At 42.1% G+C, this 14517-nt stretch overlaps 1 protein-coding gene across 1 annotated transcript in view; it reads right to left on the bottom strand.

Moving 5' to 3' along the window:
* Nucleotides 1-14321, bottom strand: part of LOC311142365 (E3 ubiquitin-protein ligase TTC3-like) — a 58112-nt gene extending 43791 nt beyond the window's left edge. The window contains exons 1-9 of the mRNA XM_084178007.1: nucleotides 14169-14321; nucleotides 13590-13662; nucleotides 13396-13438; nucleotides 12975-13131; nucleotides 12788-12869; nucleotides 12642-12695; nucleotides 11649-11781; nucleotides 11219-11304; nucleotides 5304-5398 (exon numbers count right to left, since the gene is read on the bottom strand). Coding sequence (XP_084034133.1) covers nucleotides 5304-5398; nucleotides 11219-11304; nucleotides 11649-11781; nucleotides 12642-12695; nucleotides 12788-12869; nucleotides 12975-13131; nucleotides 13396-13438; nucleotides 13590-13662; nucleotides 14169-14200 — 755 coding nt within the window. The 5' untranslated portion in view covers nucleotides 14201-14321. The remainder of the gene's footprint in view (nucleotides 1-5303; nucleotides 5399-11218; nucleotides 11305-11648; nucleotides 11782-12641; nucleotides 12696-12787; nucleotides 12870-12974; nucleotides 13132-13395; nucleotides 13439-13589; nucleotides 13663-14168) is intronic.
* Nucleotides 14322-14517: the final 196 nt, after the last annotated feature.

The raw sequence follows: 14517 nt of genomic DNA, 5'->3' as shown, positions 1-14517 counted from the left end.
GCTTCCCACAGTTGTGTCAAGTTGGCTGGATGTCCTTTGGGTGGTGGACCATTCTTCATACACACGGGAACCTGTTGAGCATGAAAAACCAAGCAGCGTTGCAGTTCTTGCCACAAACTGGTGCACCTGGCACCTACTACCACACCCCGTTCAAAGGCACATAAATATTTTGTCTTGCCCATTCACCCTCAATGGCACACATACACAGTCCCTGTATCAATTGTCTCAAGGCTTAAAAATCCTTCTACAACCCGTCTTGTAATGGATTTAACAAGTGACATCAATAAGGGTCATTGCTTTCACCTGGATTCACCTGGTCCGTGTATCATGGAAAGATCAGGTGTTTTAAATGTTTAGTATACTCGGTGTATGTGTGTTGGGGTGTCAGTATGTGGGTAGATTCCAGAGTGTGTGCGCATAGAGTCAGTGCAAACGAGTTAGTTCAAGAAAGGGTCAATTCAAGAAGTCCGGGTAGCTATTTGATTAGCTATTTAGCAGTCTTGTTTAGCAGTCTTATGGCTTGGGGGTAGAAGCTGTTCAGGGTCCTGTTGGTTCCAGACTTGCCGTGTGGTAGCCGAGAGAACAGTCTATGGCTTGGGTGGCTGGAGTCAAACTTTGTCCTTCCTCTGACACCGCCTGGTATAGAGGTCCTGGATGGCAGGGAGCTAGGCCACAGTGATGTACTCACCAACCCTCTGTAGTGCCTTGCAGTTGCCGTACCAAGCAAACGCAGCCAGTCAAGATACTCTCAATAGTGCAGCTGTAGAACATTGAGGATCCGAGGGCCCATACCAAATCTTTTCAGCCTTCTGAGGGGGAAGAGGCATTGTCATGCCCCCTTCATGACTGTGTGGACCATGTTAATTCCTTAGTGATGTGGACACCGAGGAACTTGAAGCGTTCGACCAGCTCCACTACAGCCCCATTGATGTGGATGGGGGCGTGCTCTCCCCTCAGTTTCCTGTAGTCCACGATCAGTACCTTTGTCTTGCTGACACTGACGGAGAGGTTGTTGTCCTAAGCACACCCCCGAGGTGCCCCCCGTGTTGATGGTCAATGTGGCGGATGTGTTGTTGCCTATCCTCACCGCCTGGGGCAGCTCGTCAGGAAGTCCAGGATCCAGTTGCAGAGGGAGGTGTTCATTTCCAGGGTCCTGAACTTGGCGATGAGCTCAGAACGGACTATGGTGTCGAATGCTGAGTTGTAGTCATTGAACAGCATTCTTACATAGGTATTCCTTTTGTCCAGCTGGGTGAGGGCAGTGTGGAGTGAAATAGAGATTGCGTCATCTGTGGGTCTGTTGGGGCGGTTTTTGCGAAGTGGAGTGGGTCCAGTGTGTCTGGGATGATTGTGTTGATGTGAGCCATAACAAGCCTTTCACTGGCCAATGGACTGTAACACCAGTGTATTCACCCTGATGTTATACTAGAGAAATTGTGTTGCAATATAGGGCTGACAGTGAAGACTTGAAGAGCAGAACCAACAATCTGTGCATAGTCAAAACAGTTGCTTTGTGAGGTGTTAACCGTCAAAGGTCTAAATCCATGTTCACAGTTAGCCATTGTTATGTTAACGACACCCGAAAAGCCCCTGCGGCCTTGCCTTGGCCCCAAGACAGAGCAGGTGAACTGAGGCCATGGTACAGTGAGTCCCAGGAGCCGGGCCTTGGAAGCACAAAAGTCTGATGCTTTTTTGTTAAACACTGGGGTAAATCCTTAGTGGAAATGCACCAATTGGGTATCATGAAACCAGGGACAATAATTAATTGGGAAAAGGTAATGCACAGATCAAAGACAACATTGGATACAATCACACACTTAGTGCCTTCAGAAAGTATTCATACCCCTTGACTTATTCCACATTGTGTTACAGCCGGAATTCAAAATGGATTAAATTGACCCCCCCCCCACCCATTTACACACAATACCCCATAATGACAGTGACATTTTATTTGAAAATGAAATACAGAAATCTCACTTACATAAGTAGTCACACCCCTGAGTCAATACTTTGTAGAAGCATATTTGGCAGCGATTACAGCTTTGAGTCTTTCTGGGTAAGTCGAAGAGCTTTTCACACCTGGGTTGTGCAACATCTGCCCATTATTATTTTCAAAATTCTTCAATCTCTGTCATATTGGTTTACAGAGTTTAAATGGCTGTGATAAGAGAACTGAGGATGGATCTTAGCTTTTTACGCTGCTGCTACTCTGTAATTATTTATGCATAGTCACTTTAACTCTACCCACATGTACATATTACCTCAACTACCTCAACTAGCCGGTGCCCCCGCACATTGACTCTGCAACGGTACCCCCCTGTATATATAGCCTCCCTACTGTTATTTTATTTTACTTCTGCTCTTTTTTTGCTCAACACTTTTTTTGTTGTTGTTTTATTTTTGTTAAAAATAAATGCACTGTTGGTTAAGGGCTGTAAGTAAGCATTTCACTGTAATGTCTGCACCTGTTGTATTCGGCGCATGTGACCAATAAAATTTGATTTGATTTGATCAACATTATTGTTAATCCACAATACTAACATGAATGACAGGGTGAAAAGAAGGAAGCCTGTACAGAAGAAAAATATTCCAAAACATGCATCAAGGCACTAAAGTAATACTGCAAAACATTTGAACTTTTTCTCATGAATACAAAGTGTTATGTTTGGGGCAAATCCAACACAACACCGAGTACCACTATTCATATTTTCAAGCATGGTGGTGGCTGCATCAGGTCATGGGTATGCTTGTCATCGGCAAGGACTAGGGAATTTTTTGGGGGGATAAAAATAAACGGCAAAATCCTAGATGAAAACCTGGTTCAGTCTGCTTTCCAACAGACACTGAGACAAATTCACCTTTCAGCTGGACAATAACCTAAAACTCAAGGCCAAATATACAGTGAGGGAAAAAAGTATTTGATCCCCTGCTGATTTTGTACTTTTGCCCACTGATAAAGACATGATCAGTCTATAATATTAATGGTAGGTTTATTTGAACAGTGAGAGACAGAATAACAAAAAAAGTCAGAAAACCGCATGTCAAAAATGTTATAAATTGATTTGCATTTTAATGAGGGAAATAAGTATTTGACCCCTCTGCATAACATGATTTAGTACTTGGTGGCAAAACCCTTGTTGGCAATCACAGAGTTCAGACGTTTCTTGTAGTTGGCCACCAGGTTTGCACACATCTCAGGAGGGATTTTGTTCCACTCCTCTTTGCAGATCTTCTCCAAGTCATTAAGGTTTCGAGGCTGACGTTTGGCAACTCGAACCTTCAGCTCCCTCCACAGATTTTCTATGGGATTAAGGTCTGGAGACTGGCTAGGCCACTCCAGGACCTTAATGTGCTTCTTCTTGAGCCACTCCTTTGTTGCCTTGGCCGTGTGTTTTGGGTCATTGTCATGCTGGAAGACCCATTTTCAATACCCTGGCTGAGGGAAGGAGGTTCTCACCCAAGATTTGACGGAACATGGCCCCGTCCATCGTCTCTTTGATGCGGTGAAGTTGTCCTGTCCCCTTAGCAGAAAAACAACCCCAAAGCATAATGTTTCCACCTCCATGTTTGACGGTGGGGATGGTGTTCTTGGGGTCATAGGCAGCATTCCTCCTCCTCCAAACACGGCGAGTTGATGCTAAAGAGCTCGATTTTGGTCTCATCTGACCACAACACTTTCAACCAGTTCTCCTCTGAATCATTCCGATGTTCATTGGCAAACTTCAGACGGGCCTGTATATGTGCTTTCTTGAGCAGGGGGACCTGCAGGATTTCAGTCCTTCACGGCGTAGTGTGTTACCAATTGTTTTCTTGGTGACTATGGTCCCAGCTGCCTTGAGATCATTGACAAGATCCTCCCGTGTAGTTCTGGGCTGATTCCTCACCGTTCTCATGATCATTGCAACTCATTGCATGGAGCCCCATGCCGAGGGAGATTGACAGTTCTTTTGTGTTTCTTCCATTCGCAAATAATAGCACCAACTGTTGTCACCTTCTCACCAAGCTGCTTGGCGATGGTCTTGTTGCCCATTACAGCCTTGTTTAGGGCTACAATCTTGTCCCTGACATCCTTGGAGAGCTCTTTGGTCTTGGCCATGGTGGAGAGTTTGGAATCTGATTGATTGATTGCTTCTGTGGACAGGTGTCTTTTATACAGGTAGCCAGCTGAGATTAGGAGCACTCCCTTTAAGAGTGTGCTCCTAATCTCAGCTCGTTACCTGTATAAAAGACACCAGGGAGCCAGAAATCTTTCTGATTGAGAGGGGGTCAAATACTTATTTCCCTCATTAAAATGCAAATCAATTAATAAAATTTTTGACATGCGTTTTTCTGGATTTTGTTGTTGTTATTCTGTCCCTCACTGTTCAAATAAAGCTACCATTAAAATTATAGACTGATCATTTCTTTGTCAGTGGGCAAACGTACGAAATCAGCAGGGGATCAAATACTTTTTTCCCCTCACTGGAGTTGCTTACCAAGACTACATTTAATGTTCCTGAGTGGCACAGTCACAGTTTTGACTTAAAATCTACTTAAAAAGATATGTCAAAACATGAAAATGACTGTCTAGCAATGATCAACAACCAACTTGAGGGCACTTGAAGATTTATTTTAAGAATAATGGGCAAACATTGTCCAATTCAGGTGTGCAAAGCGCATAGAGAGACAGCTGTAGTTGCTGCTAAAGGTGATTCTAACATGTATTGACTCAGGGGGTTGAATACTTATCTAAGCAAGATAGTGTTTGATTTTACAAAAAATTACAATTAAATCAATTTTAATCCCACTTTGTAACAAAATGTGGAAAAAGTCAAGGGGTGTGAATAATTTCTAAAGGCACCATGTTAAAAAGGTGCAATTTTTTTCTCAATATCAAATAATTTCTGGGTAACAGTTAAGTACCTTATTGTGATTGTTTTTAATTAAAATGGTCAAAAACAAAAATAGCTTCTTAGCAAAGAGCAATTTCTCAAGCAAGAATTTTGCTAGGACTGTCTGGGAGTGGTCTGAGTTGAGAGGGGAAAACGGAAAACTAGCCATTATTGGCAGAAAGATTTGTAACTTTATTGGTGTATTAACTAATTTACCACCTGTTGATGTCACCAGGCTGACCAAAACTTCAACCCAGCAAAACAGGATGAAATTTCAGGCAGTCTTTTCAAACAGCTATTACACTAAAGGGGGAATCATCATTTTCACAATATTATTCCAACCTCAGTGTGGAAATATATATATATTTTTTAAACACAGGACAATCACATTTTTCACTGCACTGGGCCTTTAAAACAAAAAATATCACTTACTGGTATTTGATGGCTTTTGAGTAACACTTGACTGCTGCATCATACTTATTTTTCTGAACCTGATCATTTCCTTTAGCCTTCATCTCTTCACTTTTCTGAGGAAATAAGAAAAGAAAAAAAAGCCTCTTTAAAAAATATCTAAATAGAAAAAACATGTCACCACAACTTACATAATTAATGTAATGTAAATCCAGAGGAAGGTTTGTGTAAATCAGGGTTGTCAAACTCATTTTGCCGCGGGGGCCGCAGTCGGTCTTCAACGTGGTCCGGAGGGAGGGCCGTACTGAAAATCTGGTAAATTTGCTCGGCCATCAATTTTGGAATTTGATGCCCCCTGACTGATCATGCAACATTTTGATTTCCCCCTAAATGGAGATGGCCATAAACCATAATTAGTAATGCTGCATAGTTCTAGAAAGGACTGGACCTCACCTTTCTGGTGAAAATAGTTATAAATTGCTGAGGTGTACACACTTGAGGACACAACCTCAAGTACAAATATTATGAAAATATATATATAAAATCTATTCAACAAAAGTGGAATGACAAATGCCTTCTAAATATAGCAACAATCAAATGATAAAGGACTTACTATATCGCCTTAATTATCATATTTAGTGACTACAATTTCGGCCCCCCATTTCATATACAGTGGGGGGAAAAAGTATTTAGTCAGCCACCAATTGTGCAAGTTCTCCCACTTAAAAGATGAGAGAGGCCTGTAATTTTCATCATAGGTACACGTCAACTATGACAGACAAATTGAGAAAAATCCAGAAAATCACATTGTAGGATTTTTTATGAATTTATTTGCAAATTATGGTGGAAAATAAGTATTTGGTCACCTACAAACAAGCAAGATTTGGCTCTCACAGACCTGTAACTTCTTCTTTAAGAGGCTCCTCTGTCCTCCACTCGTTACCTGTATTAATGGCACCTGTTTGAACTTGTTATCAGTATGAAAGACACCTGTCCACAACCTCAAACAGTCACACTCCAAACTCCACTATGGCCAAGACCAAAGAGCTGTCAAAGGACACCAGAAACAAAATTGTAGACCTGCACCAGGCTGGGAAGACTGAATCTGCAATAGGTAAGCAGCTTGGTTTGAAGAAATCAACTGTGGGAGCAAATTATTAGGAAATGGAAGACATACAAGACCACTGATAATCTCCCTCGATCTGGGGCTCCACGCAAGATCTCACCCCGTGGGGTCAAAATGATCACAAGAACGGTGAGCAAAAATCCCAGAACCACACGGGGAGACCTAGTGAATGACCTGCAGAGAGCTGGGACCAAAGTAACAAAGCCTACCATCAGTAACACACTACGCCGCCAGGGACTCAAATCCTGCAGTGCCAGACGTGTCCCCCTGCTTAAGCCAGTACATGTCCAGGCCCGTCTGAAGTTTGCTAGAGTGCATTTGGATGATCCAGAAGAGGATTGGGAGAATGTCATATGGTCAGATGAAACCAAAATAGAACTTTTTGGTAAAAACTCAACTCGTCGTGTTTGGAGGACAAAGAATGCTGAGTTGCATCCAAAGAACACCATACCTACTGTGAAGCATGGGGGTGGAAACATCATGCTTTGGGGCTGTTTTTCTGCAAAGGGACCAGGACGACTGATCCGTGTAAAGGAAAGTATGAATGGGGCCATGTATCGTGAGATTTTGAGTGAAAACCTCCTTCCATCAGCAAGGGCATTGAAGATGAAACGTGGCTGGGTCTTTCAGCATGACAATGATCCCAAACACACCGCCCGGGCAACGAAGGAGTGGCTTCGTAAGAAGCATTTCAAGGTCCTGGAGTGGCCTAGCCAGTCTCCAGATCTCAACCCCATAGAAAATCTTTGGAGGGAGTTGAAAATCCGTGTTGCCCAGCGATAGCCCCAAAACATAACTGCTCTAGAGGAGATCTGCATGGAGGAATGGGCCAAAATACCAGCAACAGTGTGTGAAAACCTTGTGAAGACTTACAGAAAACGTTTGACCTGTGTCATTGCCAACAAAGGGTATATAACAAAGTATTGAGAAACTTTTGTTATTGACCAAATACTTATTTTCCACCATCATTTGCAAATAAATTCATTAAAAATCCTACAATGTGATTTTCTGGAAAAAATTCTCATTTTGTCTGTCATAGTTGACGTGTACCTATGATGAAAATTACAGGCCTCTCTCATCTTTTTAAGTGGGAGAACTTGCACAATTGGTGGCTGACTAAATACATTTTTTTCCCCACTGTAACTGACGAGAGCATTTTCTGCCAAGCCTCCTCTGAGCGACGCAGAGACACCATTCTAATTGCTGCAGACTAGTTACAACTTCAGCTTTACGCACAAAGTAATTTCGTCCCCATGTGACCAAGAGAAAGTGGTTGTGTTTCAATTCAATGAAATTGAGTATTTTCTCATGTTGAGAGCTGCAAATCCAGCAGAGAATATCACAGCGAGATGAAACCACAACTGTTGGGAGTTGCTAGACAGTCCCCTTCCATATACAGTCTCCCAGGATGGGCTCTGCCACTCAGAGGGAGAGCAAATCGATTCTTTGTCAGAATAAGCCAGAAAATGTGACACGTCACTCCCTATGCAATTGTTGGCTGGGAAACCTGAAACTTCAAGTCAGCTCCGCCGACAGAGTGGTAGTGAAGAGCAGACAGATGGAGCTTTCTGGCACTATAAGGCACTGGACCCTACGACATTCACAGAGCGCTTTGTACACCAAAATATCAGTCTGAACCGGTCCAGAACTGCTCAAAGTTCCCTATATAGGGGAACTAACATCGACGAGGCTAGCTTTCATTTAGCTAATTATTAGCGAGCTGGACAGTCAAGAAACTGTATGAGTGAGTGCCTATAGAAAGTCTACACCCCACACATTTCTCTACTTTTGCTGCCTTAAAAATTAAATCTATAAAAGGGCTTAATTAGATTTTTTTCCCAATAGATCCAAATATACTCCATTTTTTCAAAGTGAAAGAAAGTTATTGAACATTTTCAACAACAAAAAATACTAACAATATAATAATATTAAATAACATAATTGGAAAAGTCTCCACCCCCTTAACTTTTTACCTGGTATTTGCTCTTTTCATATTTATTTTCATCCTAACAATCACCACAGTCCCTGCCGGTGACAAGCACGCCCATAACATGATGCTGCCACCACAATACTTGAAAATACAAAACATTGCATTCACTCCATATTACTGGCCTCAATGACAAAGTGAAAAGCAGTGTTTTTTTTTTAATCCACTCAATCAACCATTCTGTTCGCAACAAGGCTGTTAAGTAATACTGCAAGACAACAGCAAATAAATGAACTTTTTGGCCTAAATTAAAAACTACAGGGTTGGATCAAATCCAATCCAACAACCGAGTGAAACCCTCTCTATTTTCAAGTATTGTGGCGGCAGCATCATGTTATGGATAGACTTGTCATTGGCTGGGACTGGGAAGTTGCAGGATCAAAATAAATATAAAAGAAGCAAAGCCCAGGTAAAAAGCTAGAGGAAAACCCACCTCAATATTCTGAAAACCTAACCCTGGGATCTAGTTTTAATTTTCAGTGAGATAATTAGGAAAACATTTTATAACTTTCTTTCACTTTGAAAATGTGGAGTAGGTTGTGTAGATCTGTAGGAAAAAACATCCAATTTAGTACCTTTTTAGATTTAATTTTACACCAGCAAAATGTAAAAAAAGTTAAAGCGGGTGTAGACTTTCTATAGGCACCGTAGGTCCATTATCACTTCTACACAGTTTCGATTTTAGTCATTTTAAAGTATATTAAGTTTGTTTCCCCCCAAAACACTAAAAAAATATATATCTATCTCTCTCAAGTCACCCGCAGACCGGATTGGATCCCCTCGCGGGCAAATCCACTGGTGTAAAACATAAAGATCAGCTTAGTCCATTACAAAAAGACAGTACAGTGAGGGAAAAAAGTATTTCATCCCCTGCTGATTTTGTACGTTTGCCCACTGACAAAGAAATGATCAGTCGATCATTTTAATGGTAGGTTTCTTTGAACAGTGAGAGACAGAATAACAACAACAAAATCCAGAAAAACACATGACCCCCTCTCAATCAGAAAGATGTCTGGCTCCCAGGTGTCTTTTATACAGGTAACGAGCTGAGATTAGGAGCACACTCTTAAAGGGAGTGCTCCTAATCTCAGCTGGCTACCTGTATAAAAGACACCTGTCCACAGAAGCAATCAATCAGATTCCAAACTCTCCACCATGGCCAAGACCAAAGAGCTCTCCAAGGATGTCAGGGACAAGATTGTAGACCTACACAAGGCTGGAATGGGCTACAAGACCATCGCCAAGCAGCTTGGTGAGAAGGTGACAACAGTTGGTGTGATTATTTGCAAATGGAAGAAACACAAAAGAACTGTCAATCTCCCTTGGCCTGGGGCTCCATGCAAGATCTCACCTCGTGGAGTTGCAATGATCATGAGAACGGTGAGGAATCAGCCTAGAACTACACGGGAGGATCTTGTCAATGATCTCAAGGCAGCTGGGACCATAGTCACCAAGAAAACAATTGGTAACACACTACGCCGTGAAGGACTGAAATCCTGCAACGCCCGCAAGGTCCCCCTGCTCAAGAAAGCATATATACAGGACCGTCTGATGTTTGCCAATGAACATCTGAATGATTCAGAGAACTGGGTGAAAGTGTTGTGGTCAGATGAGACCAAAACCGAGCTCTTTGGCATCAACTCAACTTGCCGTGTTTGGAGGAGGAGGAATGCTGCCTATGACCCCAAGAACACCATCCCCACAGTCAAACATGGAGGTGGAAACATTATGCTTTGGGGGTGTTTTTCTGCTAAGGGGACAGGACAACTTCACCGCATCAAAGGGACGATGGACGGGGCCATGTACCGTCAAATCTTGGGTGAGAACCTCCTTCCCTCAGCCAGGGCATTGAAAATGGGTCGTGGATGGGTATTCCAGCATGACAATGACTCAAAACACACGGCCAAGGCAACAAAGGAGTGGCTCAAGAAGAAGCACATTAAGGTCCTGGAGTGGCCTAGCCAGTCTCCAGACCTTAATCCGATAGAAAATCTGTGGAGGGTGCTGAAGGTTCGAGTTGCCAAACGTCAGGCTCGAAACCTTAATGACTTGGAGAGGATCTGCAAAGAGGAGTGGGACAAAATCCCTCCTGAGTACTGTACTCCTGAGTGGCGCAGTGGTCTAAGGCACTGCATCGCAGTGCTAACTGTGCCACTAGAGATCCTGGTTCGAATCCAGGCTCTGTCGCAGCCGGCCGCGACCGGGAGACTCATGGGCGGCGCACAATTGGCCCAGCGTCGTCCAGGGTAGGGGAGGGAATGGCCGGCAGGGATGTAGCTCAGTTGATAGAGCATGGCGTTTGCAACGCCAGGGTTGTGGGTTCGATTCCCACGGGGGGCCAGTATACAAAAATATGTATTCACTAACTGTAAGTCGCTCTGGATAAGAGCGTCTGCTAAATGACTAAAATGTAAATGTAAAATGAGATGTGTGCAAACCTGGTGGCCAACTACAAGAAACATCTGACCTCTGTGATTGCCAACAAGGGTTTTGCCACCAAGTACTAAATACTTATTTCCCTCATTAAAATGCAAATCAATTCATAACATTTTTGACATGCGTTTTTCTGGATTTTTTTGTTGTTATTCTGTCTCTCACTGTTCAAATAAACCTACCATTAAAATTATAGACTGATCATGTCTTTGTCAGTGGGCAAACGTACAAAATCAGCAGGGGATCAAATACTTTTTTCCCCCTCACTGTATATCTTCTAAAACAGATTACTACAATTGTGACCATCTTAATATCTTAAGCTAAAATTAGGCAAGGGCATTGGGTCCTTCAAGGATGACAAAATATGATCAAATACAGGCTTCTTCTTACCTCAATAGACCATTGGCAGGGACCCTGCGCAAGCTCTCGCATAATTTTTTTCCTACTGACTCCCATGGCCTGTGTATAGTGAGCATCTGATGAGAGAAGAGGTTAATGATGTTCATATTGGGACCATTCACTGCTAACCAAGTTTCCTGAGTACCCCCTAAAAAATAAAAAATAGAAATAAAGTTTCCTGAGTAGGATAAACCATGTGACATTTTATTTCCCAGTAACCTTTCAGCCTCTAACCTACCTATCACGTTTTACCTTTCTAACCTACCTACCACTAAGCCCTGACTGGGCATCAGTGGGTTAATATTTTGTGAGAGAAGGCTGTAAAAACATGTCGGTCTGAGGCTCAAACAGTCACAGTCCATCATCAGATCACCATATGAACAGCAATAGAGGACACTGCCTGACTCTGAGTGGTTCTTACACTCAGCGAAGATGAGTTGAAGAGCAGCAAAGCAGTTCCCTCTGGGGCCCAGCTCCTGAACCTGCTGCTTGATGCGGGGCTCTCCTGTCCGCTCCAGCCAGCATATCGCGTCGTCCAGGACCTCCAGCACATGCTGAACACAGAGAGTTACCAGTCAACAAAACACTAATAATCTTTACCATTGTCTTATGACAATTAGGGCTGGGCGATATATCGTATTCTAAGGTATATTTTTACAATAACCTCTATAAAAAGGTATTTTGATAGAACTTTTCATATATTTAGCACTACAAATTAGATTATTTTGTCAGTTTTGTCCTAGTTTGGTTGAGTATAAAACAAAAATCAGAATGAAGAAAGCCCATTAAAAGCATTTGAATTAATTTGATGCTATGTTAGGGTCCTGCGCTATGTACAAAACATATTTAGAACTTTTACTATTAAGAAATGTAAAATACTGCCAAATAATGCCATAAATCTGAAAAATATTGTGATATTATATTTTGGCCATATCGCCCAGCCCAACACACCAATCGGCAATGGGTCATAATGGGAAAATCATGTGCATCAGAATGCTAGATATTCCATGTGACAAATCAGGTTGAGGAATGACTCCAACGTAATCAGCGATTCAAATTTAAGAATCGCTAAACAGGACATTCCTGTTTCCTTTTCTCCTGGGTATGTACCGGGTCAGCAGGGTGTACATTTATTCCTGAGAAGTTCTTAACCAATGAAGATGGGCACACCACCCTTTGGCTTCCTCACAAACACTAAGGAGCATTTTGCCCCATTTCCCAGGCATGAAGAGAACATTCTTGTATTCTTATGAATAATTACTGTGCTGCGTGGATACTTCCTTATTAGAAAATAGAGGGGCACTAAACCATGTTGCTCTAAAAATTGAGTAAGATATGAGCAAGAGGAAGCAGTGATGATGCATCATATTTGCTTTTTTTTTTTAAATGAAGCAAAGGCAGGCATTCCTCTTACCAAGTTAAACTTATTGCTTATCCAGATCATATGCCTCGTCTGATCTTCAAATAACTGGAAGAGAAAACAAATGCCAACATGAGTCTTCTCAGATTCAACATTGCAATTCCAGTATGGTGCCATTTTCATTGTAACAAGGAACTTACACATCCTTTTTCCATCGCTCTGAGGATAGCTTCCAATATTTCTATCCTGTGCAGTCTCTTCAGACTCAGGTCATTGCCGTAACTAGAGAAGGTGAAATGAGAACTTGAGTCTTAACACACTGTACTAAGGAATAAAGAACGTGTGGCAAGGAAGAGCGTTAAATGACTCAAAAAATTATCTCCTTACTTTGAGTCTAGGAAGCCCACTTGCACAGCCCAGCGTGTGGTGTTGTGATTCTCTCGACAAAGCAGAATGTGGTACCAAAAGGCAGATACATGCATCAGCTGGGCAGCTTTCTTCTTCAAACAGACAGGGATTTTATTCCATCGCTCATATATATAATCTGCGACATAAACACAGAATTTGGGTTATACAGATGAACATATTAGTCCCCCCCATTTGATCCTCAATCACCCCTCGATCGCCACCCCCAATCTGAATGGATGTTTGTAGTCTCAAACAGTGGAGGGTCTGGGTCACACCTGTCCAGCCCCAATACCCATTCCCAACCACCACAGTGAGTGTCAGTACTATGTGCAAGCAACTAGCTAGTGTTTGTGTCAGTACTAGATATGTGTAAACAACTAGTGTTCTAGCTACTTCTTACCTGGAGGTTGCAGGGCTACAAAGGGACTGTCTTTTTCATAGATCTGAGGAAGAACATTTTTGTTAATAATGTAATGTCTAATGACGTATTGCTACATGATAGCACTAGTAGTTCATTTTCAAATGTATTTTATATGTATTCTCTTCGGTCTTACGTCAATATTTAATGACACGTCAATCATCCTTTTTACTCACAAGTTTCGCCCCGTGTCTGATATCGTAGTCCACAAACTCTGGACCAGAGTCTGAATCTGACATTTTGGTAAGTCTGAAACAACAACAATCATGTCATGTCATGATTGAGTCGTGACAATACACAGTAGCTAACTAACATTACATGAGTTAACGTTAGCTAGCTAATTATTTCGACAAGCTAGCTAGCCAAGTTAGCTAGCTAGCTATTACTCAACGAACGTGTACCAAAATAACGTACCACAGGTGAATTGACTGCTAAAACGAGCTAAGCTCGCTAACTAATGTTAGCTAAAAGTGATAGTTCCGCGTCCAAATAACGTGTCTAGTTAAGTGCTAACGTTACAACAAAATTGGTTAATTCGCTTTCTGGTAACGTTACTGTGCTTCTTATCAATAGTAGCTAACTAGCTATAACGTTAGCTAGATGATATATAGGAAAGTTACATCCGTCTAACTACGGTGGGGGGGAAAAACATCTGGCTGATTCCCCAGAGCATCGAACCTCACCTGAAGCAAACGTTAGCTAGCTCATTTAATTTTGTTAGCAAGCTAGTTTGGCTGGGATTGGCAACTACGCACCGTTCTTTCCTGGCTTTGCCGCGAGACAACATTCAGCTACTTTATCTCGACATCACGACCATTAAGTACACTAGCTACAAAAAAAATAAGGGCCAGTGCACACAACTTGCCTTTCTTGTTCACTTCCTGAAATTATTTTCAAATCTATTTTAAGGCTCGCAACATGATCAGTTTACCATAGGGGGAGGCGTTGCTTGCATTTCTAATCAGTTGTTAGTTTCCCAGCCAAATACATAAATAAGCAGTCCCCGCCTATTTGGACAATTTATCTTCTTAAAATTGTGTTTTAAACCTTAACCACACTGATAACCGTATGCCTAACCCTACCCTTAAATTAAAAGCTAATTTT

The sequence above is a fragment of the Coregonus lavaretus genome (assembly GCF_964263955.1).
Source record: "Coregonus lavaretus genome assembly, chromosome: 15".
NCBI classification, from domain to species: domain Eukaryota; kingdom Metazoa; phylum Chordata; class Actinopteri; order Salmoniformes; family Salmonidae; genus Coregonus; species Coregonus lavaretus.
The sequence above is the reverse complement of the archived record's forward strand: the minus strand, read 5'-3'. Positions and strand labels throughout refer to the sequence as shown.